Consider the following 22,900-nt stretch of genomic DNA (forward strand, 5'->3'; position numbering starts at 1 on the left):
TAATATTTTTTTAAGTAGAACACTCTTTAGTCCTTAGAATTAAATATTTCCATTATGAATAAAATGTATATATTACATTTAATAACACAATAATTTCAGTATTGTACTGTTGTCTAACACCGATGTATTTTATTACTTGCTAAATATACTGTATTGGGTGCCTTTTGTAGAGAATTCAACTCTTTTTAAAATATATCCCGCACTATCTATTATATACATATGTCTATCACTCCTAATGTTTGCTATAAATTATTTATAGCAATATATTCGTACATTTTGATTATTATAAGTTTCAATTATGACAAGTGTATATATCATATATCTTAGATTTTAGAATGTTTATAAAAAGCTTAACAATTTGTATGTAGATTGGTCTCAATGTAAGGTATTTTTATATTTTGTGTAGGTTTCTTGATTTAATAAGTGTGAAAAAAGTGAAACATCCTTTAAAACAATCCAGTTCTATGTATTTAAAATGTAAAATATACAATTCTAAAAGTTTAATTTTCTAAACATAATCATTTTAAATATGCATAATTCACATTTGTATATACATAGTGCACATTAACTAAGTCTCATTTAAGAATACAGCCATAATTATATTAATTTATAAGTAAATAATTACAAGCAGTTACATTTCAAACGTGTTGCAGATTATATATCTTTAGTAGTTTGAAGTAATTTACAAGGCACGCGAAAGGCATACAAAAAAGTCGTTGCTTTATAAAAGAGATATGTGCTTATATCCTTAATCTGATTTTGCCCATATGTGTACATTTATTCAATTTCTATTAAAATATTATGCTAAATAGACCATACATAATCGAACAAAGATTCGTAAGTTTAACAAGATTTACAGACTAATTTTTTTTAAATATATAAAATTATCAATAGAGTGTATGTTAAAAATGTTAAAAAATTTCTTCTATTTCGTCTAAAAAGTTCTTAAATTATCTAGCTTTGTAAAGTTAAATAAAATTAAAATAATATTTATGTACAAATAAAAAAGCATATTTATTAGAAATAAAAAATGTGTAAATATCTCTTATTAATTTAAAATTATACAACAGTGCACTTTTTTTTATGTTTAAAATTGATCATATCACATGTCGACAAAGTTATGTTCTGTCATAATTTTTTTTTATCTTCTTTTAAATTATCAGGACAAGAGACAGATTTTTTAATATTTTTTAGATTAATTACTGATGTAGATGTATCTAATTTTTGTGATTCTATCTGTTTCTTTTTTAATAATGATCCACCAGTAAAACCTAAAAAAAATATATTTATGTATTTATTATCTTTATCTGTTGTCTTGTGTAATTTTAAAAAATGGAAATTTAATATTTCATTAACTTTATACAATAATCTATATATAATTTTTATATAAATTTATATAACACTTACCTAAAATTCCACAGCTTAGAGCAGCAAGACCACCAATTTTCATTCCAGCTAATAAACCTATTGGTCCTCCGATACATGTGCCTAACATAGCGCCTGCTATAGGATATGCAGCAACTTTATATTTAGAGGCTACTTGAAGATATTTTGTACCTTCATTCACATTTATTTGAGTTTCTTCAATATTTTCTTCCATATTGTCTACCATTTCTTTCTGATTCTGTGAACAAAATTGTATATTTTATGATAATAAAGCATGTATGAGTGCTTTTTCTTTAAAACCTAAAGAATCAATTTTAGAGCTATTTTTTAAAATTATAAAGAAAAAGTACGTAAACGAATGATGGATTACGCAAAAATTTAATAAATTAACAATAATTAACGACGAGATGCAAAAAACAAAAATTTAATAAATTACAAATCGCATAGCAAGATAAAATACAGATGTTTCTATTCTTAACTGGACTGTCTTTAGTGTTAAAAGTACAATAAATAATAGAAAAAAAATAGTCAAGAAATAAAATTAAAAAATGCTATCAAATGAGTTATAGTTACAATAAAATGTTGAATTGCTCCAACAGTGCGTCACAAAGATTCTATGTCAAATTGTTAACCACAAACTTATGCTTTAATTCTTAAAATGTTATGTAATCCAAATTAGAATTATATTCTTACGTGCACAATTTTATTAAATTCAACAAAAAGCTCATGTAATTGTTGTATTTCTTCTTGCAAACAACTCCAAACTTGTAAACATGTTTGTTGATGTTGTAAATCTTCTCGTTCTACTTGCAATTGAATATCATTATCATTGACTGGATGTTCTGTCTCTTGATCTTCATTCTTTGATAATGTGGGTGACAATTTTGATGCATCTAATTCCATCTCTATAATTGATATTTATATCTATATTAATTCTTAGATTTTTATGTTAATCAAAATTAAGAGAGAATATTATATATTATAGTATGTTTTTTACCTAAATATTCTTCAATTGCGCACATGATACTTCTCCGTGCATGTGTCGTTAGTTTATCAAATTTATCAATATCAACATCGAGAACTTGTGCTCTGAGAGTCTCCATTTGATACAATAACTCTTTCAATTGCTTAATAATACGAGAGACATTTATATGTTCTTTCCTTATCCGTTCCCAATCATGTTGATTTTGATACTGCAAAGATATAATTTGCATGTATATACATATATATGATGTTTTAAATGTAAAAAAAGATACAATTTTTGTACATATGCTTACTTTTTTAATATTATTCTTATGCCGCTTTAATAAATCTACATGGTGTGGAATAGCAACATTAAAGTTATTGATTTGAATTTCTAAACGTCTTATAGGTTGTTTGATCGTAATATTTTCTGATAAGGCTGACATATTTGTGTTAATGTTGCTCGTTTATAATTCTGCGTAATTTATCTTTATTTAAAAATCTTTATCTAAAAAAGAATCTTTTATGTTAGTCTCGAAGTTCACTCTTTATGCATATATTTAAGCTTCACATAATCCTCCTAATTTTTATTATAGAAAAGTTTTTACGCTAGATATAATTAATTAATAATGAAATACGATTATTCGTATGACACCTTATTACTTCACTAAATTTAACTAACAAAGACATACTCCGTCTCTGTCCAAAAGATCAGCTGTGTTGAATATAAACATGCATGTCAGAGAGAAGCCTGAGAGGGCCACGTCGTTTTTCATACGACATTTTTTCCTTGTAGTATGCTGGCGCCAACTGGATACATTTTAAAGTGGGAGAAACTACATAATCAGATCCATTTTTCGATAAAACTACCGGTAAAACAATTGGTTCATTCATGTCCGTGCTAAATCCATAATTGTGGATTGGAAAATACACAAAAATATTATAAATTTATTAATTATATTTTGTTATATATTATTTTGACTAGGCGTAATCCTTTTTCATTTTAATACATTTATTGTTATGGATAACGATATTAGGTGTATATATATATATATATATATATATATATGTAAAAGAAAATTATTATTAAAATTATATTTTATGTATATATAAAAATATATATGTGTAGTATATATAATATAAATTTACATATTTATTTATATATATAAAATAGAGAAATCTTTTAAGATACAATTAATTGTATTTTGGAAGATTTCTATTTTTCACAAATAATTAATTGACATACTTTTAATCGCCATTAATTGATATAATTTTCATTACAATGTTTGTTCATATAAGTGTAATAAGAAAATAGAATCGTTTTATATATAGTTCGTACACAGCAAGTCAAATTGCTTTTATTTAGTTAATAAAGTATACTTCACTATATACATTTTTGTAATCACGTACAACGTACACGCTTTAAAACGAATTAAATATATCAAATAATATTTTAATTAAGAAATTTCCTATATCTTAAAATTACTTAATGTACATATTTTTATAACGCGTCAAATTTTATCACATAGTATAATGTGTAATTGTAGCACAAAAGAGAGAGAGAAAGAGAGAGAGAGAGAGAGAGAGAGAGAGAGAGAGATGGAAAGAGAGAGAGAGAGCGAGCGAGCGAGCATATTCTTCTTTCTTCCTTCTCGTTAATGTCATGCGTAGTAAGAGAGGGGGAGCGTCAGCGCCGCGCACGTGATCTGTGGCTGTGACCTGTGACAGCTGACAGCTGTGCGTCATTCATTCTGAGTCTGGCGGTCGTAGTACGCGCACGTGTTCTTATTCCGGCACCAGCGCCGGCATGTGCGTTTCGCATTCAATTACCTCGAGGTCGAGCGTACCGTAAACGCATTTCTCGCGACGATAATATACAATAATAATATTAAATAAAACTTAACGTGTTAAAATACATCTAAAAGGATTCCGAAATATGTAAATAAAATAATAACATTCGACCTCGCGATAACATATGACGCGTTATTATTGTTTATATTCGTCTCGGTTTCGTCACGATCGCGGTCGTGTTTTCGTTCATTAATATCCTGATTTCGATCACGAAATAGAATTATTGTCGGGGATCGTATTTGATCAGGACTAAATGAGATTTTCTCAGCGTTGCTTTTTAGTGAAAAATGATTGATTGAAGATGTCAAATATCGATGTTGTTTATCGACGTTTATTCGCGTTTTTTCAATCATCATTTCTTACTAGGCAACAACGTTTATACGCCTCAGTATCGCAGTTAAGGTGAATGCCAGCGCGTAGGCAAACGTTCGTGTATATAGAGAAATACATGAATGCGCGGTTAATGTTTAACTTACGCTTGATTAATGGTTATTGAGAGCACGATCTGTTTCGATAACAGGTTTCGATTCTAATCGATTAGAGGTTAAAAAATATATATACCTTTTTGACTAAATATTAAATATACATAATAAATATAAATACATAAACATATAATAAATTTATTTATATGTATTTTATTATTTATTATATATTACATATATATTTTATATATACACAAAATAATTTCTATATAATAATAATACATATATCTATTATTATCCATAACATAAAATGAAAAAAGATACGCGTAGCTAAAAGAGTATGTAATGAAATATATTAATAAACCCATAATATTTTCATATAACTTTTCAAATCTTCAATTATCGATTTAGCACGGATATGAATCAATTGGTTATCTTACCGGTAATTTTACCGAAAAAATGATTCAATCAAGTAGTTCTGCCCGTTCTAAAATGGATCTAGTTGGCGCTAGCATACTGCAAGGAAAAGTTCTCGGATCATGGACATAGGCCTTAAAAATTCTCTATCTGATAGCCAATCGTTATCTATCCGACATCCAGCTTCAGATTTCTTTCTATTAAAAAATTAACAAGTTTCAAGACTCTCTCATTCTCAACCGAGTTTACTTTCTCACAAATTTTAAATCCGTGAATTTTTTAGAAACAATATGTTAAATAAATATCAAAAAAATTCATCAAGAAAGTTTTTGTTGATTAGATGACTGATTCATATATAGTGCCTTCCTAAACAATTGTGGTCTCTGTTTTGGAGTATGTTGAAATACAAAAATATTTAAAAATGCAATATAAATAGAATTGATTCTATTTATTTGTTAATAATTAAGGTTAGTATATTTGATAAAATATTTTTGATTCGTTAAATTAATTGCATAGCATGTGGAATTTAATTTTTATTAGAAATAATTTATTAGATTGCTTTTTAATTTAATCAAAATTTTTTTATTTACACATATATACCATTATTTATTCATACATAATATGTTATAAATGTTTGATCTAAATTATGATTTTAAATACACTTGATGTAAATTTATTGCTTATATTTTATGAACTTATATCTTACATCTCAATATAATGTTTATTTGTTATATATTCTTTACAATGTTTTAAGTAGAATTTGATTGCTTATATTTATTTGTTTATAATAGTAGCTTCAATACTTTTTTTTTATTTTACGTATGCATGGTTTTGTTTAGTTTGTCAGAGTTAAAATGTCCAATTCAGAAGCTGGTGTAGGCTGTATCAGTGAGGTAACACTTGCGATTAGTAAAGCAAGAAGTTCTCAAGCAGGTACTGTGAGAGTTCTTGATAGTCCTGACTCAGATGGATCTGGTCACTCAAATTCATTTACTGTGCAACGATTTAATTATTCCAATGATAGCAATACCAATTCAGATATTCTTCAATCACCCCTTACAAGTGACGATTTGAGAATACCTATTGTTGGTTATGAAATTATGGAAGAAAGAGCTAGATTTACAGTTAGTTAATTTTGTACATTAGTATATTCTTTTTTTCTCTTATTACTCTATATAATATTAAATTATATATTGATATATTAATATTTTTTTCTTATTATTATAAGACATAAATATAAACTGTATCTTGCATGCAAAAAAAGTATATGCCTCTTATTTATAGAAGTTTTTTTAATTACAATATATAAAACTTTATTTTTAAATATAAAACTAAGATATATATAAAAAAAATGAGAGCTGTCATATTCATATTTTGAAGTATTTTAAAGTTAATATTTTTTCTTTCTTTGATCTGTAGGTATACAAACTTCGAGTTGAATTAAAAAATGGTGATTGTTGGTTTGTGTTTAGAAGATACACAGACTTTGTTCGATTATTAGCTCAATTAAAAAGGCAAAAAATTCCTATTACTCATTTATCGCTGCCAAGAAAAAAATGGCTTGGTGATAATTTTGCTCCAAGTTTTTTAGAAGAAAGGATATGTGGGCTTCAAGCATTTGTTAATGGCATATTGAGTAGTCCAATTCTCATAGGCATTTCGTGCGTAAGAGAATTCTTTTGTCTGGATGAACCTCCTGTCTTATCTGATACAGCAGAGGAATCTAGAGTTAGTTCCTATCAAATACATCAAATTTACAAATTACAACAAATTTCATACTATTTAATGAAATATTAATTTTTTTCAGGCAATATTTGAAGCACTGGAAGATACAATTTATAATTTAAGACAACAACTAAGAGAGCGTGATGCAGTACTTGCATCTGAAAAAGCTCGGTGCAATGAATTTCGGAAAAAACTTCATCAGGTATTGAGGTAAGTAGAGAAAATGTTATAAATATTTTCTTTTTTATAAAACAGTATTCTAAACTGTTTCAGTGAAAGACAAACCTGTTCAAAATGTGGTGCAACTCAATAGTAACTTTGTAGACTGTCATAATATCAGATCTGATAGAGTTTATTTGTACAAAGTTTAAATCAATTCTAATATAAAAAAATTAGTATATATAAAATTTTTTTAAAGTTTATTATATGAGTAGGATATTTACTAGGCAGTGATATTTTACACAGACAAGATATTAATTCTTATATTAGCATTACCACTATATCAATATATAAGTCTTGTATATAAAATTCTACACATAAATTTTTTAATTTGTCTAATTATTTTTGATATAAATTTTTAATAATTGATATTATTTTTTAAGATAAATTACAAATGATGTTGTACATAAATAGTTCTTGAATTTTTTGATACATATACACACCTGCATATACACAAATATATATAAATTTAAACTTACTTTATACTTACTAGGTATGTATATAAAATACTTCATCTATTGAAAAATTGTACTTTTTCAATAGATATGTATTTCTTTTCTTCCTAAAAAGTATATTAACTTTAGTTATACTTTCCATTACACTTTTTATGAAATTTATGTTCAAATCAAGTATTTAAATCATTATGGCTCAAGTATCAAAACAAGCTGGATAAATGAATAATTTCCATAATTTTATCACATCAATCATCAATTTAATCATAAATTTTTACCATTATGGTAATTCTTCCAAATCTTTATCCAGCTGTACAAAGAAATTGGAAAAAAGTTAAAAAAAAACTTTTATGTAAGAAATAATATTTTTGCATAATATATATTTTATATTTTACATAAGAAATTGTACATTTACTTCTTTTGTAAAAAAATTGATTATAAATTATAATTTAGGTATAAAATAATAAATTATATATATTATTAATAAATCATATTTTATATGTGTATTTTTAATATATATATATATATATATATATATATATATATATATATATACATATATATATATACACATATATATACACATATATAATGTATATAAATTACAAATTATAATTTATAATAGTTAACTCTCTCTTATTTATATGAAATTATTATTAAATGTACAAAATTATAGATAATAATTTTATTGTTTATTAGTAATATTATTGAAAAATTTAAAAAAAAAGAATATATATGTAGAATAATAGTAATTTTAAGTTTTATTTCGTCAGAATACTATTTTATATGTAGAGCAAAATATCAGATGTAATAAATGTATATCGTTATATAAAACGAATATATTGCAATATTAATACGTTATATTGTCGGTGACATTTATTATATCTCTATAGTAAGATATAGCACAAATATAATACAAAATATTATCTTTCTTAATTATTTATATTTCTCGGTATATTATATATACATTTATATTTTTTATATGAAATACCTTAATTACAATAAAAAAGACTAACAATACGGCATATTCGAGCCAACGCAGATGTAGACGCATATATTTATAATTATTAAATCAAATCAAATCAATACATATTATGTACATTTCGGCTTTTTTTAGGCCACCTTTAACACAATAATTAAAATTAAAAAATTAACAAAAAAAATGTTTAAAATGATGTGCATATAATGTATATTTAATTTATATATATATATATATATATATATATATATATATATATACATATATATATACATATACATATATATATATATATATATATATATATATATATATATATATATATATGATTTGATTTAATAATTATAACAAAATATATGCGACTACGTCTGCATTGACTCGAATATTCTACCTTGCTTCTCTTTTTTATTTTAATTTTAAACAAGCTTGTACGTTTTCTATTATTTATACTTTAATTACACTCTTAAAATATAAAAAGAAAACTTTAAACAAAAAATTGTTTGAATGCATTGTACACATGTAAGATACATTTATTCTACTGTATTTATTCTATTTTATTTATACTTTCTGCACGAAGACTGTTTTATTGAAGTTTTAACTCCATTATTGAATAATAAAAAAAGTTTATGAAAGTATAATACATAATAGCACTATTTTTATTGCGAATTACTAAATGCACTTATGATATGAAGAATGTGAATGTGAGCAAACGTTTTATGTATTTATATACATAAATAATAGATTTAAAAAATATTAGATCAGTCTTCCTGTTTGTCTGGTGCAACAACCAGACACAATGCTTGTGTGAAGTATGTCAGTTTAGCTGAAAAAAGAAAACGATTGAATTTTATTGTATTTATAGATAAGCAGATTGCGTCCTGCAGTGGCAATGACACATAAACACCTCTTACACAAGAGGTTTCTATATATACATTTTCTCATCCAATTAAACTTACCTAGTAAAGCAGTTTTTATCTTTTTGTATACGTAGAAATGGTACACAATGATACCACATAAAATAAATGCGAGTGCGAAAAGATATTTCGTCGACGGTTCATAAATCATCGGTAGCACTGCAAGGAAGATAGAGACGCCTAACACTAGCCAAGGTATCACGATAGGCACGGCGTATGGTCTGGGAGCGTCTGGTTTTGTCCGTCGCATAATTATAAGCGATATCATTGCAAGTCCATAAAACACCCACATGAGGAAACTGGCGAACTCGATCAGAGCGATTATGTCACCTAGCAGTAGACACAGTAATGAGAGTATGCCCTGAAAGATTACTGCTGGAGCTGGTGTCATTTTTTCCATATGCACATAACTGAAGAGGCGTGGTACGTGACCCTCTCTGCCTGCGACGAAACATAATCTAGATACACTAAATTGCACGCTAAGGGCGCATCCGAAGGTGGACAATGCTACGCCGAGTGGTATTGCGAAACTCATCCAAGATGGTAGAACTCTATCTGCCCAAAGAACTGCTACTGCCGGCGCGCTTATCATCTCTGATGTTGTCAACGCTGCCATATACATCAAGTTCATGAATACGTATAGAACCGTAATAGTAGGTACCGCAATGAGGGTACTTCTAAGGATATTAATCTCGGGTTTCTGAATCTCTTCGGTAACAATTGCGGCCGAAGTCCAACCGTCATACGCCCAGAGACCGCTGTATAAAGCCAGAGCAATATTACCAGCTGACGTGGTTGTGCCATGAAAGGGATTTTTGAGGAGTTCCACATGACCGGTACCTAGCCACCATATCCCACCACCGATCACTACGATACAGGCGAGTATTTTACATACGGTGAACACGTTTTGCACCCTTACATAAAGCTTCACGCTGATGAGATTGATGTACGTTATCACAGCAAGCGCCAGAATTGCTAGAAGTTTCTTAAAAGTTGCCATAGAGTTGTCGGATAGATTGTCAAGGTATCTGGAGAACGGTTGCACGCTATACTCTGCGAAAGTCAATATGATCACCGCTACCTCCGCCGGTCGTAACAGTATCACGTAAATCCAGGAACAGATAAATGCCGGTATCTGACCAGCGTAATGATGTAATGGTCCGAAAGCCTCGATAAAGTATGCATATTCGGCACCGGAACGTGGTACTACGGTACTTAGCTCAGCAAATGCCAACGCACCCAATAGAGATAATACGCCGCAGCTGACCCAAATGATTAGACAAAATCCGACAGATCCTGACCGTTCAAGTGCGCTGGTGGGCGATACAAAAATGCCGGAACCTGGACAATAGAGGTAACGAGGTTGCAATTAATAATAATTCAACAGTATTTGGCGGAGTTAACTATGACAGTTAGCGAATGCTTCGTGATGTGCACGACCAATTAACCTTGATTAACCTTTATGAGATGTTTTTATAATTGTAATGTATAATAATTATTAAATTTATATATATATATATATATATATATATATATATATATATATATGTATATATATATGTATATATATATATATACATACAGATGCAAAACATTTCTTAGTAACTGATCATTTATACTATAGAATATTTGGATCAGCTGCAGGTTGCGTGACTAATGTTTTTTATCACATATTAATAAATTTATATAAATTTCAATCATCATTTAGATTCAATCATCATTGACATTGACATTGACATCGAAATAATCGTAGTTGATGTCTGATATTACGAAAAACTCGAAAAATATGTTTTTATTTATGTTATTTATACAAAATTGTTTTATCGGGCGATATAATTTGATCGCAGATAAAGATCGGTAATTAATCTTGTTCTCTTGGTTTATAAATTCTCTGGAGTCAAAGAAGTGAAAGAATAAAACTTGTCGATGAAAAAGATGCTTGAAAGATTTGAAATGCTGCCTAACAATAAGCTCTTAAATAATTATATCACATGAAGAATAATCCAATTTAGTGATATTTATTAAAAATTTATTATAATCTTATATTTCTTTGATTTCTTAATATTCACGTTTAAAATTGGGTAAGAGAATATTCCGAATACCGTCAATTAACCAAATAAAATACAAAAGGTTCAGTATATAAAGTATAGTATTTTATATTTAGCTCTATATAGTTATTGTACAATTACTAATATAAATTGTTTTTATATAGTTATTTTGAAATATTTGATCACCACATAATTCCGAGTATGCTATAATTTATGTTTTATTATTTCTTATTAAATTGTGTCATTTTAAATAAAAACACTTCGAACGATAAATAATTTTCCGATTATACGTTATCTGCAAGCAATATGTAACTCTCATACATATATTCATCTAATCATAACTAATGAGTCAAAGTATGAATAAAGATGTTTTATTGGTACGAGATTGAAAAAAACTCTGGGAAAATAACTCAATTTTCTTTTTTTTTTTTTATTGCATCGTTTTAAATAAGGAAGTATGATTACAAAGTGCGAAGTGTGATTAAAGAGAATTCATAAATATATTTATTCTGTAAAATTTAATTCTGCTTTAATTTTCAAGATCAGAAAAATAAATGTATATATATATATATATATATATATATATACATTTTTTTTTAATTCTATCTTTATTCTCATTGCTTTTTATTATTCTACTTTATTGTTTACTGTTATATAGATTATTTTTTTATCAATTAAACAAATAATTCAAATACTTTTTCTGTAATATAAAAAAAAACTATAATTCTCTGATATAATTTTATAAATTCCAATTATATATATAATTGATATTTTACATTTTAATCATTCCATTAAACTATTTAAAAAAAAGAGAGCCTTATTGTTCTGAAAAAGAATAATTTACAAGAATTTTCTATTAATTTATTGAAGGAAATCTATGCAAAGGAAATTTTGCAGTAGTAATAAAAAAAAATTTAGAACAATGCCTACCATATAATTCTTATCTATATGTCAACTTGCTTTGTGCAATAGATGTTAAATTTAATGGAAATCAAGTTTACATTCTCTCATGCAATTCTTTGTTCTTATCATCAAGCAAATGAACATTTATTGAAATTTAGTTTAACGCTCGATTGGTTGTCGCCAAACAATACATACGAAAATAATTTTCGTGACTTGCAACAAGAGCGCTCACCGCATGGGATCTTTTTATAGCACGATGCAACAGTAAATGATACTGCGGATTTGAGCTTGCCTTCTTTGTACCGCATTATTTATCATTTTAATGTGACTACAACTAAAAAGATTGGAAATCTGCGAATGAAAAAAAAAAAAATAACGAATCATAAATTTTTGATTTTTTAAATTATCTCACGTTCTGTTTAATTATACGTCACGTTCTTCACAGTTAGAGTTTCACAATCTTGATCAAACTCGCGATATCACAGAATAATTGTTGGTCAATTCAAAGGCGCGCGCGCACAAGTGTTGCTACGTTTATTATTTTATCAAATCCAAACATGCATGTATATATGAAAAAATTGTGAAATACATCTCACAATCAGTGAAAATTGTCTTGCATCATTGGAAGTTATAAATTACGATTGCATTTATTAATTTAAATATATATATGAAAAATTAAATTCTTAATTAACTTACCGATCATCACCGCCAAAATAATGCTGACCGCGCTGAAAAGTCCTAGCTCTCTCTTTAGCTCGACTTTTTTAACCATCTGCTCATTTTCGCTTGCCATTTTTCCGTACTGAAACTACAGGACTAAAATGAACAATATTGTGAAACGTGAGCGTACTTGTTTGTCGACACTGTTAAACAGTGATTTAAAATTCAAGATACATCGTTCAGACTACTAATTTCTCTATTCTTAGTCGGCGGTAGCAACAGCGGTATTTTATCTTGAATTCTGGATGACAACCGCGAATTCTTGAAGCTTGTCATCGGCAATTCGCGTTCGAAGGCAGCGAACTCGACCACGCGACTGAAGCTACTGGATGACGTGTTTATCGCTACGAGAGCTCGAGTCTGTAGTGTTAGGGGGTCAGCTTATTTTTTTACAAGCACACGCGCATCGCCTTGATAAGAAGATACTAATCCGCATTATAAGTGGCCCAGTATCTTTTTTAATCGAGAGCGATCGACGGACTAAACGACAGAGCAGAATAAGTCTATACAGCCAGACGGTAAACGTCGCAATACAAAATTTACTCCAGTACTTATCACTAATATGTATATGAATACATCAGATTAGTTTGCTCAAATAACTGTACGAAATCCGCTACGTCTGATTTGAACTAATCAGTACACAAAATTAATTATAACTTATCAATTGTCTATCGGTGAACAACTAATTAATTACAGTCGAATGATAAAGAGATAAAACATAGATATATTTTATTTCGTATTTTGATATCTCAGCGAAAAATTCTTATATAAATGTATCATTTCATGACGTAGTACTTACCATTCTTGCTATTTAGGCTTAAAACAATTATATTACAAAGGCCGCATAGATTAGTGATTCATACATTCTTTGAAATTGTATGGACGTACGCGATAGATAGATTGTCAAAAGTTTGAAATATATTTTTTTATTAGAGATGTTATTTTATTTTTTTTATTAAGAAAACTTTTTCATAAAAATAAAGAGATGTTATTTCTTAAGAATTCTATGTATGTATTCTATTCAATGGAAGTGTCCATAATAGTCGACCACTATTACTTTTCTCTTAAACGATTTGATTCAATGGAAGTGCCCGTAATAGTCGGACAATTAATTTTTTACTCTTAAACGATTTGATCTCGATTTCAATCATAAAAAATGTTTAATATTATTCAATTGTTGTATTTATTTTACTGATATAAAAAGTTTTTACAAAGCATTCATGTATGATGCATATGTATATGCACTTACAGCCTATTCTTGCATAAATATCAATTAATTTTTTTTCACTTTTAATAATACGATCAATTTTTTAAATAGTTTTTTAAGTTTTTCAGGTTTTAAAAAAATAAACATTTTTTTTTTATAAAAAACTGACAATTTCTGACAATTTTACATTTGAAAACTAAATTCTCTCTCTCTCTCTCTTTCTCTTCTTTTATTTAATGTATATTGCACAGGTACGAATTTTTAATACGTAAAAGTTTGAGAGTGAAATAATATTAACCGCCATAATACTATTAATAATATTATATATAAATATTTAAAAAATTATTTTTATTTATTCTTGTGTGTATATATATATATATATATTTAAAAATATAAAATTATAGTTATTTAACTGTAAATTTTTAGCAACTAATATATACTGACAATGAGTAATCTAAAACTAGATTATACAGAATTATTCGTATAACACATTACTGTATTTGTGATAAAAATAATGAGTATTTTATTAAGTATAAATATTTATAAAACTTATATAATAACCATGAGAAAAAAGATTGTATTTATATTTGCATTTCACTGACTAATCAACAATTTCTGTAATAGCCTCATGTTTAATTAGAAAGAAATTAAATTTAATTGATCGAAAAGATAATCAAAATATTTGGTGAATCAGCTACAATATATATATTCGAAGTTCGATGTTCGATGTTCGATGTCGTATTTGGTTAGGTATGCAAGGCAAGGTTAGGTATCTGTCTGGATATCAAAACGTGGTAGAGATTTTGATTACACTAAAGAAACGTGTAAATATATGACAAGTACATGTACGATATTTGTATTTATTAAAAATTTATTAGAATTAATAAAATATGGACGATGAAGAAGTGAAGTGCCCGGACGAAGAGGAAGACGAATTTTTTTTCGAATCCGATCACTTGGCATTGAAGGGTAACAAAGATTATAGCGCTTTCCTGAAAACAATAGTTATTCTTGAGGCACAAAGAATTCAAGCTATAAAAGATTTGGATGAACTTAAGTCCACGCGAGCCAAAGCGATAAAGGATCCAATATCGTTTGTGGCACAATTGCAAAATGGAGATCTTCCTGAGTTACCTGGTTTACAAAGCATCGCAGAAATTCCTTATATTGATTGGTCACATTATAACATATTGCCAGACACACGTATAAGACCGCAAACTCGACATGGACATGTTTTGCCACAGTTGCAACTGAAAAATGAACAAGAAAATGGAAAGGTATATGAATATTATATATTCAGAAAAAAATTCCTCTATAAATATAACAAGAACTTTATTTTATAGATTCTAGTAAGAGGTCGTGTTTTCGATGAAAGTAAACCTGAAACTTTTAATCAATTATGGACAATGGAAGAACAAAGACGGCTCGAAGAACTTTTAATTGAATATCCACCAGAAGAAATAGAAATGAGACGTTGGACTAAGATAGCAAATGCATTAGGTGAGGTTATTAATTTATTGTTATGTTAAAGAAGTTAACATTATTCTGTGAGATATTATAACTTTCTTTTTACAGGAAACCGAACACCTAAGCAAGTATCCAGTAGAGTTCAAAAGTATTTTCTAAAACTTTTAAGAGCAGGTTTGCCCATACCAGGAAGAGGACCTAAGATAAAATTAGATGTTAAGAAAGGTTTCACCCATAAACATCAACGTAACAATCATTTCTTATTTAAACGTTCAACATTCTTTCCACATCAAGATATTTCCTTTAATATAACAGATGAAAATAAAGAACAGCTTGTAGCAGAGTCTGTAAGTATCATACATTATTATCTTATGTGATGCATTTCTCTTTAGAAAATTGTTTCATTAATATTATTTATTCAGGAAGATGATGTATTAAATGGAGGAATTGATGATACTCCTGAAACACGGCAAATAATATTATTGCGTCAAGTGAAAGCTGAAAAAGAGCAAGATTCTTCTTCTTTATATAAACATATTGGCTACAAAGTACTATTATTTTTATATTTAGCTATCATATATATATAAAATTTTTACTAAAAATATTTTGTTTACTAAAAATATTTTTTTACAGTGCGTAATATGTGATGAAGAACCTTTAAAGGGTACCAGATGGCATTGCACAGAATGCCATAATGGAATTGATCTATGTGGTGATTGTGCAGTAGCACAGTTAGAAGTTGAAAATCCCTCACATGATCCATCCCATAGATTAATTCCCATAAAACCACCACAATGTACTAGAAGTTATGATTTAGATTATTTTCCACAAAGTTTTAGTAATTCTACCTACAATTATCTCGATCCAAATTTTCTACCTGAATAGCACATGTTATTCTAAATAAATATGAGAAATACGACATATATATAGAATAAAAAATTTATTAAAGTATTTATACAGTGGTGGGAGGAAGTTCAGAGTTGAGAGATGTATATTTTAAACGTATTTTTGTCTGAAGTTGATTAAACGTTCCATTTTTTATACCGTCACGAATAGCAATAAAGAATTGAAGATAATGATGAGTATTATGTCTGAAAATAATTAAGTTAATCATTAGATTTTGAATAACATAGATAGAGAGTATAAGATTGAACAAATCATTACATTTAATACATACATCATTAAAAGTACTAAACCAAGCATTTCCTTTGTGTGATGCAAATGATGGAGATATGCTCGTGTGTGATTTTGACATGTAAGACACTCACATTTTCTACAAATAGGAGAAAGATCGTCTTTATACCTGAAGAGAAAAAAAATATATGAAAACATGAATACATTATGTAATATAAAGAATATGTATTCTATATTTTTTCCTTTCTGTTATATTCTACCTTTTTTCCGATATTGATATTTTATATTGATCATTTCCACAAATGTCATGATCGCACATGAAAGTCAAAGCCTGTGACTCTTCAGTCATTACAAAAGGATAGGATGAATCAAATATGTCTACTCCTAATTCGATGAGATCAAGTACAGTAACTGGATTCCAACAACCCATTGATACTCTTATTTTATCAGTAGGCAGTAAATTCTATAAAAAATTATAGTATAATTATTGAAATATTTGAAACAATATAAACAATATAAATTTGAACAATATAAATTTAAAAAAATTACAAACTGGTATTTACAATGGTATGTTGTACTACTTGTTTAATTTGTTCTGTTGAAATATTTTGTACACTTGGACCATTATTATGTAATCCATCTATAACAAATCCTGCCAAAGGTTTATCTTTTAAATAATTTATGGATTCCTCCCTGGCTTCTAAATTATAACCACCTTCCACTGGTCCCAATATTCCCTTAGATTTTAATGTATCTGAGTGTAGGTGTATATCTAAACATTGTTCTAGTAAAGTTTTACTTCGTAGAACTGCCTTTGACACTCGTTTTGCTTTACTATTAATATTTGTATCTCCATCACATAGAGCAACATAGAGATCTGGTTTATAGGCTTGTACAAGCTCCATATATTTTTTAGCAGTAAAAACAATTCTTCCTGTTCTGGCCCAGATAGAAATTGAGTCTAATTGTTGAAAGCCAGGATTGGTAGCATACGCAGGATCTTGTATTGATAAAAGGTTTATGTATTCCTACAACGCAAAAATCTTTATAATTAGAAGTACAATAATTAATTTTTAGTTATACCTTCATGCTAACAAAATCAGCAAAAGAAGTATTAAATTCTTTAATAACATCCGTCATTAATATGGTAGAGGGAAGGGACACTGACAGCAGTTGTTGCTCCAACGTTATCATTTTAAAGACATCTTTTGTTAAATGTGGTATACTGCCACCCTATAAACATTTAATATAACAAATTAGTTTAAATATTATAAAAGAGAAAGATAATATTATAAAAGATTATGTACCTCATACCTTTGTATAAATAAGAAGTAGAGGTGTTTCAAAAGAAATATTAGGCATTCTTTCAAATCCACTCAGAGTACCAATTCGTGCAGCACAACGTGCTACAGAATCAGTGAAAAATTTCATTGTTATAATTTATTTTCAATCACGATTTTTTTCTCAATAGATAATAACAATTTATAAAGTTGTGTAATATATTAATAATATAATAAATAAACTATGTTTTTCTTAAATATTCTACTGACACATTTACAAATTAATTCGACATACACAATGTATGTTTTGATTTATATAAAATAATGTTTATATTAATTTAAAAAGATAGATTGTACCGCACGAGCTAACTTTATTTGATAACACGTGATTCTAAAATAACCTCAAAATAGTTCTTAATTTCTACAGTACAAACTAAAATAGTTTACATAACGTAAATTAAAGTAATTCATGAACAATAATAATTTAAACAAACTCATAATAAAAAATTTATATTAAAAGACGAATAAAACGAATGCATCAGAATAGACAAAAGTGGCTCTTTCAAAATCTCTTTCACACAGTAATATGAACTGTCACAAGATAAAACAAAACCTTCAGCTAAGTCAATTTACTTACAACTTATATATTTAAAAATAATAAACAAAAAATATAAATCATATACACCATAATAAATTTTATATACAACACATATACCGTTTCTCATAGTGATTTCGTATATAATTTTAATATTATTCTAATACATATTCTAATTACTCTATGTATAAAAATTCAGCATAGTGAACGAATAATTATAATTAATTTATTATTATTTCAAGTATTTTTAAAATATTTCAATAAGAATAAATTTAGTATGTATAGTGAAACATAATAGAATAAACAATTATATGTATATTTTGAAAATATAGTTATAATAACTAACTTTAGCGCCACAAATACTTCGTTTGATCTCTGGTTTGATTAACCAATCAGAGATTTCAGTGGCGTCATTCTGATTAGTCAAAGACATAATCCCTATACTACTAGAACCTTAAGAGATTAGGTTTCCTTGTCCCACGCGTGGTCGAGTATGTCTGTCTCTTTTCCGTCTCATCACAGTAATACATGAGGCGCGTTCCGATATTCACTGTCAGTACTGAAAATCTATAGTGTACGTGACGTAAATTGTAGATTTTCAGTACTGGCAGTGAATATCGGAACGCGCCTATGGTCTATGATCAAAGATACTACGTGCATCATTGCAGTGACTTCGTTTTCCTCTTTTGCATTGCACGAGATCGTTATAATATAAAGAAGCAGAGATTCTATACTTGTGTAATATCCACAAAAATAAGCTGAAAAGAGGTAAATATTATTCAAAGTTTATTCAAAAGTTGCATGTAAAATATTTATTTCTTTTTTTAGAGTAGGAAAAATAGAGAAATTTTATATTTTTTTACAAAAATGCAAAGTAATTTAATATAATTGAGAAATTTTTAAATGTATTATAATGTCTTTCTCTTTTTAAAATATGAATAAATTAATATTTAAATTTATTTTATTCTTGATAATCATATCGCGTCTTTTGTTAAATAAGTGGATTAAATTAGTATATACACATAAAACAGACTTTATTATAGAAATATTTTTTTTGATTTGTCATAGGAAGCATAAATATATTATTAGTTATATTTTTAGAAAATAATTTAATTGATAATTATGAGACTATAATATAATTTATTATCGAGATTATTAAAAAAAATTCATTGATAATATCAATTATATAAAAATTATTAGAATTAGATATATTCATATATTAATACAAAAATATTTGATAAAAAAGTATATATTACATATATATATATATATCTGTATATGTTATGAAATATCTTTTATTTACTGTACAATTTTATGTTTCAAGAAATAAAGATCTTGAGAATCATCTTAAATTGCAATATATACAATAATAAAATAGAGTGTTTACAATTTGTAATCTTATTTACAATTCGTGTTAAATACGTAATTTACATGGGACGGATCCCTCGAAGAGATGTTGAAAGCATTATCGGCATAATCGATTGAATCGTAATTATTTATTTATTATGAACAAATCATGAGTGTATCGATATTATCGATGATATCGATACACTCGCATTTTTCTTAATAAAAATCTTAGGGTTTATATTATGATAGATGGCATTTTAGTAAAAACAAGGAAAAAAGTTACAATCACATACAAGATACCGGTTTGAAAATACTGCCTGCGGATAATTGTTGATATACAGCTTTGGCAGTGCATAAATAAGCAATCGGAACAACATTTACATTTAATCGAAGATTATGAATAGTCCTTTCCTAGTGCAAAATAAGAACTCGAATGATATAATATCGTGGAGGAGGAGAAAATCAATTTAAACTTCGCTATTTATCTTCCTTTCATCGCTACATTTCTATCAGTATATTATATTGCTTCGTTAATTTCTCGTTGACATACATGATTGATTTTTTCAAAATTATCCGACACGTAATAACGTATCGATTATATATGCTATACTTTTTTTATCTAGCGACAATTTTTATCACAATATAAATTTACGTAATATTATGTTTTGCGTAACATTTATTGTGGTTTTTGTTTAAGCAAGACTCTAAAAATTAATGTTTTATTATTAACGCAGACTGCATGTAAACTAACAAATGACGATACACAACATATTTTCATGTCAATAGCAATAAATTTGAAATATCCGAATAAAATTTCATAACATTTTTTTCTAAGTACTAAAGCATATATTTTATTTTAGAATAATAAATAAGTTCTTTTATAATCTTTAAATAAATGTTTAAAGTATTATTGCCAAAAATATATATCACACTATATCTTGGTCAATTTATAGGTATATTTAAATTTTATATATTTTAGTAGGCAGTGACGATTATAAAATCTATTTTCTAACACGATAATTGCATCAATGTACTATTAATTCATGTTAATCATAAAAGATTTTATTTTTGCTCTTTTTAAAAATACGTCTTTTTAAATTACAAAATAAAACAAAATATAATAATATCCTTTTTTCTAACTTTTTTCACAGTATCTCGTTGACCCAAAACGTTACATCATAATGTAGTAGTACGTTGCTATTTTATACAATAATTGCAGGAACATTTGCATAGCACATATAGACATTGTATCAGTTGATTGATATAAAATTTTTTCATGGCAATCCAAACGCGCGTAAAAATCTTATCTTCGCAGTATTATTGACGAATCATATTTAATAAATTGAAAGATCGAGATCAAACGGGCATAAACTATTTTTCTTCTCAGTCATGCATTTAATTTTCATCATTCAGTATTAATCAGTTTATGCAATACACATCTCAATGCAGCCAATATCTATTGAACCTTTATATAGGGGTTGAGCCGAATTAGATTGTGATTGCTCTGCGTCGTTTTCGTCAATTTTAAGTGAATATCGCGTACAGACGTATATATCGGAAGTGAATTGAGGTTTAGGGACGGGCAATAGTCTCGAGACAGACTTGTTCCGAACTTTTTGTCGCAACCGGTGACGTATCATGATATTAAAAATTGCTCGATTTCGTAACTTTGTCGTTTCGTCGTCATGTTATCATCGCGATAATATAAGTTTTGTGCGAATGTAGTATCTTTGGACGATTGCGCCTTCAATTAAATCGATATCAGAAGAGTCCATTTTCTAAACGTGTGTTTCGTGCTATTTACGAATGTGATTGAATGTGGAAATAGCTAATGCATTTACGTGTGATTTTCCTATTTCTTCGTAGTGTTCATTCGTTTGGAGTGCATCATGTCACCTCAACGGGTGATAAATAATCATCGCAAGCATAAAATAGCGGACAAAGGATAGCAGTCGGATACAGATTAAAGCAGATGTTGAGAAGCGAACGTAGTAGCGACGCATCAAGTCTGTCTAGTAAGTTTTTTCATTACGTTAAAAATTTTTTCGGAAAATAATGATTGTCTCTGTTATTTTTAGGAAAATAATAAACAAATATATTGCGTTTGTGTATGTGTGATGCACATAAAAAGAAATATAAAAAAATTTTGAGATATTAAAAAAGTAACACTATAAAATTATGTAATTGAAAGTACTAAGTTAAAATTATTTTGTTAATAATGAATTAAAATAAAATAATTTGAAATTAATATAAGAGAGAAAATAAAATTCTGAAAATCTAAAATATCTGTAAAAAGAAAATTTATGAACAATGCAAATTAAATATATGAAAATATTGACATAATAATATATGAAAGTTTATTAACGAAAATATATAATATTAAACACATTTTTACAAATTTCACGTTTATCTTATGATAAATGATAAAAGATTTGTCAGATATTAAATAGAGACAAATTTTATTTTCCGAACAATCAAATCAATGTTCTATTATTAATTAAATTCCGTCTACGTTTAAAATTCGGTTAATTTTTGCTTTTTTTTATGTCTTTTTTCGAATTTATACAATATATTTCTATGTGATTATATTCTATTTAAAGAGCGAATAAAAATAGTATTTTAGATTTTGGGTCACATACCTATTTATACTACTTTGCATTGCACTTGATTATTAAATCATACATTTGCGCCTTTTTATATAATATAAAATGTCTTCTATTGAACTTCTAAAATTATTAAATTTATATATATATATATATATATATATAAATTTAATAAAATGCTACAAGAACTGTAGGAATATTTAACATAAGATTTGCATTTGCATTCGTATTACGTTAACATTGGAAATTGTTGCAATTTTGCCAGTTG

At 27.3% G+C, this 22,900-nt stretch overlaps 6 protein-coding genes across 13 annotated transcripts in view; 3 read left to right on the forward strand and 3 right to left on the reverse strand.

The window, feature by feature from the left end:
* Window positions 1-322: 322 nt before the first annotated feature.
* On the reverse strand, window positions 323-3,112 carry Syx17 (syntaxin 17). 2 transcript variants are annotated; one of them, XM_072886773.1, is made up of 6 exons: window positions 3,042-3,112; window positions 2,664-2,857; window positions 2,384-2,579; window positions 2,080-2,291; window positions 1,408-1,624; window positions 323-1,271 (listed from the first exon to the last, which is right to left on the reverse strand). In XM_072886773.1, exons 2-6 carry the CDS (start codon window positions 2,793-2,795, stop codon window positions 1,129-1,131), a joined length of 900 nt encoding a protein of 299 aa, XP_072742874.1. In that variant the 5' UTR covers window positions 2,796-2,857; window positions 3,042-3,112; the 3' UTR covers window positions 323-1,128. The 2 variants fall into 2 exon arrangements, with proteins under 2 accessions (XP_072742874.1, XP_072742875.1); XM_072886774.1 differs by lacking the exon at window positions 3,042-3,112 and adding an exon at window positions 3,005-3,021.
* Window positions 3,113-5,066: 1,954 nt separating this feature from the next.
* Window positions 5,067-9,785, forward strand: Snx16 (sorting nexin 16). 3 transcript variants are annotated; one of them, XM_072911399.1, is made up of 5 exons: window positions 5,067-5,506; window positions 5,879-6,163; window positions 6,459-6,767; window positions 6,847-6,974; window positions 9,277-9,785. In XM_072911399.1, exons 2-5 carry the CDS (start codon window positions 5,894-5,896, stop codon window positions 9,278-9,280), a joined length of 711 nt encoding a protein of 236 aa, XP_072767500.1. In that variant the 5' UTR covers window positions 5,067-5,506; window positions 5,879-5,893; the 3' UTR covers window positions 9,281-9,785. The 3 variants fall into 3 exon arrangements, with proteins under 3 accessions (XP_072767500.1, XP_072767499.1, XP_072767498.1); XM_072911398.1 differs by lacking the exon at window positions 9,277-9,785 and adding an exon at window positions 7,367-7,437; XM_072911397.1 differs by lacking the exon at window positions 9,277-9,785 and adding an exon at window positions 7,038-7,296 and having other exon boundaries at window positions 5,074-5,506.
* LOC140676391 (b(0,+)-type amino acid transporter 1) lies at window positions 8,757-13,626 on the reverse strand. Its single transcript, XM_072911396.1, has 4 exons — window positions 13,174-13,626; window positions 12,976-13,087; window positions 9,371-10,669; window positions 8,757-9,237 (listed from the first exon to the last, which is right to left on the reverse strand). Exons 1-4 carry the CDS (start codon window positions 13,273-13,275, stop codon window positions 9,173-9,175), a joined length of 1,578 nt encoding a protein of 525 aa, XP_072767497.1. The 5' UTR covers window positions 13,276-13,626; the 3' UTR covers window positions 8,757-9,172.
* A 1,216-nt stretch (window positions 13,627-14,842) lies between these two features.
* Window positions 14,843-16,749, forward strand: LOC140662753 (ZZ-type zinc finger-containing protein 3-like). The gene is made up of 5 exons (XM_072886377.1): window positions 14,843-15,483; window positions 15,550-15,706; window positions 15,782-16,020; window positions 16,096-16,221; window positions 16,307-16,749. Exons 1-5 carry the CDS (start codon window positions 15,097-15,099, stop codon window positions 16,556-16,558), a joined length of 1,161 nt encoding a protein of 386 aa, XP_072742478.1. The 5' UTR covers window positions 14,843-15,096; the 3' UTR covers window positions 16,559-16,749.
* On the reverse strand, window positions 16,597-18,817 carry LOC140662751 (queuine tRNA-ribosyltransferase accessory subunit 2). 5 transcript variants are annotated; one of them, XM_072886371.1, is made up of 7 exons: window positions 18,725-18,817; window positions 18,122-18,213; window positions 17,891-18,040; window positions 17,371-17,835; window positions 17,068-17,270; window positions 16,851-16,976; window positions 16,597-16,764 (listed from the first exon to the last, which is right to left on the reverse strand). In XM_072886371.1, exons 1-7 carry the CDS (start codon window positions 18,810-18,812, stop codon window positions 16,626-16,628), a joined length of 1,263 nt encoding a protein of 420 aa, XP_072742472.1. In that variant the 5' UTR covers window positions 18,813-18,817; the 3' UTR covers window positions 16,597-16,625. The 5 variants fall into 5 exon arrangements, with proteins under 5 accessions (XP_072742472.1, XP_072742474.1, XP_072742475.1 ...); XM_072886373.1 differs by having other exon boundaries at window positions 18,803-18,816; XM_072886374.1 differs by lacking the exon at window positions 18,725-18,817 and adding an exon at window positions 18,582-18,600.
* Window positions 18,818-19,353: 536 nt separating this feature from the next.
* LOC140676268 (uncharacterized) overlaps window positions 19,354-22,900 on the forward strand; it is a 170,797-nt gene continuing 167,250 nt past the window's right edge. Inside the window, exons 1-2 of the mRNA XM_072911161.1 lie at window positions 19,354-19,450; window positions 21,896-22,044. The gene's annotated coding sequence lies outside the window, so the exon portion shown is untranslated. The remainder of the gene's footprint in view (window positions 19,451-21,895; window positions 22,045-22,900) is intronic.

This window comes from Anoplolepis gracilipes, chromosome 2 (genome assembly GCF_047496725.1).
Source record: "Anoplolepis gracilipes chromosome 2, ASM4749672v1, whole genome shotgun sequence".
NCBI classification, from domain to species: domain Eukaryota; kingdom Metazoa; phylum Arthropoda; class Insecta; order Hymenoptera; family Formicidae; genus Anoplolepis; species Anoplolepis gracilipes.

Bases quoted from the DNA above. Each gene is read 5' to 3' on its own strand.
- Snx16 (XM_072911397.1), top strand. From the start codon at position 5,894: ATGTCCAATTCAGAAGCTGGTGTAGGCTGTATCAGTGAGGTAACACTT. The intron at 6,164-6,458 runs GTTAGTTAATTT...TTTGATCTGTAG, and splicing joins AAGAAAGAGCTAGATTTACA to GTATACAAACTTCGAGTTGA. The intron at 6,768-6,846 runs GTTAGTTCCTAT...AATTTTTTTCAG, and splicing joins ATACAGCAGAGGAATCTAGA to GCAATATTTGAAGCACTGGA.
- LOC140662751 (XM_072886371.1), bottom strand. From the start codon at position 18,812: ATGAGAAACGGTATATGTGTTGTATATAAAATTTATTATGGTGTATAT. The intron at 18,214-18,724 runs GTAAGTAAATTG...CTGATTCTGTAG, and splicing joins TATTTTTAAATATATAAGTT to CACGTTGTGCTGCACGAATT. The intron at 17,836-17,890 runs GTATAACTAAAA...TTTGCGTTGTAG, and splicing joins CTGATTTTGTTAGCATGAAG to GAATACATAAACCTTTTATC.
- LOC140676391 (XM_072911396.1), bottom strand. From the start codon at position 13,275: ATGACAAGCTTCAAGAATTCGCGGTTGTCATCCAGAATTCAAGATAAA. The intron at 13,088-13,173 runs GTATCTTGAATT...TTAGTCCTGTAG, and splicing joins AAATTAGTAGTCTGAACGAT to TTTCAGTACGGAAAAATGGC. The intron at 9,238-9,370 runs GTAAGTTTAATT...TTCTTTTTTCAG, and splicing joins GATAAAAACTGCTTTACTAG to CTAAACTGACATACTTCACA.
- LOC140662753 (XM_072886377.1), top strand. From the start codon at position 15,097: ATGGACGATGAAGAAGTGAAGTGCCCGGACGAAGAGGAAGACGAATTT. The intron at 15,707-15,781 runs GTGAGGTTATTA...TTCTTTTTACAG, and splicing joins TAAGATAGCAAATGCATTAG to GAAACCGAACACCTAAGCAA. The intron at 16,222-16,306 runs GTACTATTATTT...ATTTTTTTACAG, and splicing joins ATAAACATATTGGCTACAAA to TGCGTAATATGTGATGAAGA.
- Syx17 (XM_072886773.1), bottom strand. From the start codon at position 2,795: ATGTCAGCCTTATCAGAAAATATTACGATCAAACAACCTATAAGACGT. The intron at 1,625-2,079 runs GTAAGAATATAA...TTTTGTTCACAG, and splicing joins AATTTAATAAAATTGTGCAC to AATCAGAAAGAAATGGTAGA. The intron at 1,272-1,407 runs GTAAGTGTTATA...TATTTTTTTTAG, and splicing joins TCTAAGCTGTGGAATTTTAG to GTTTTACTGGTGGATCATTA.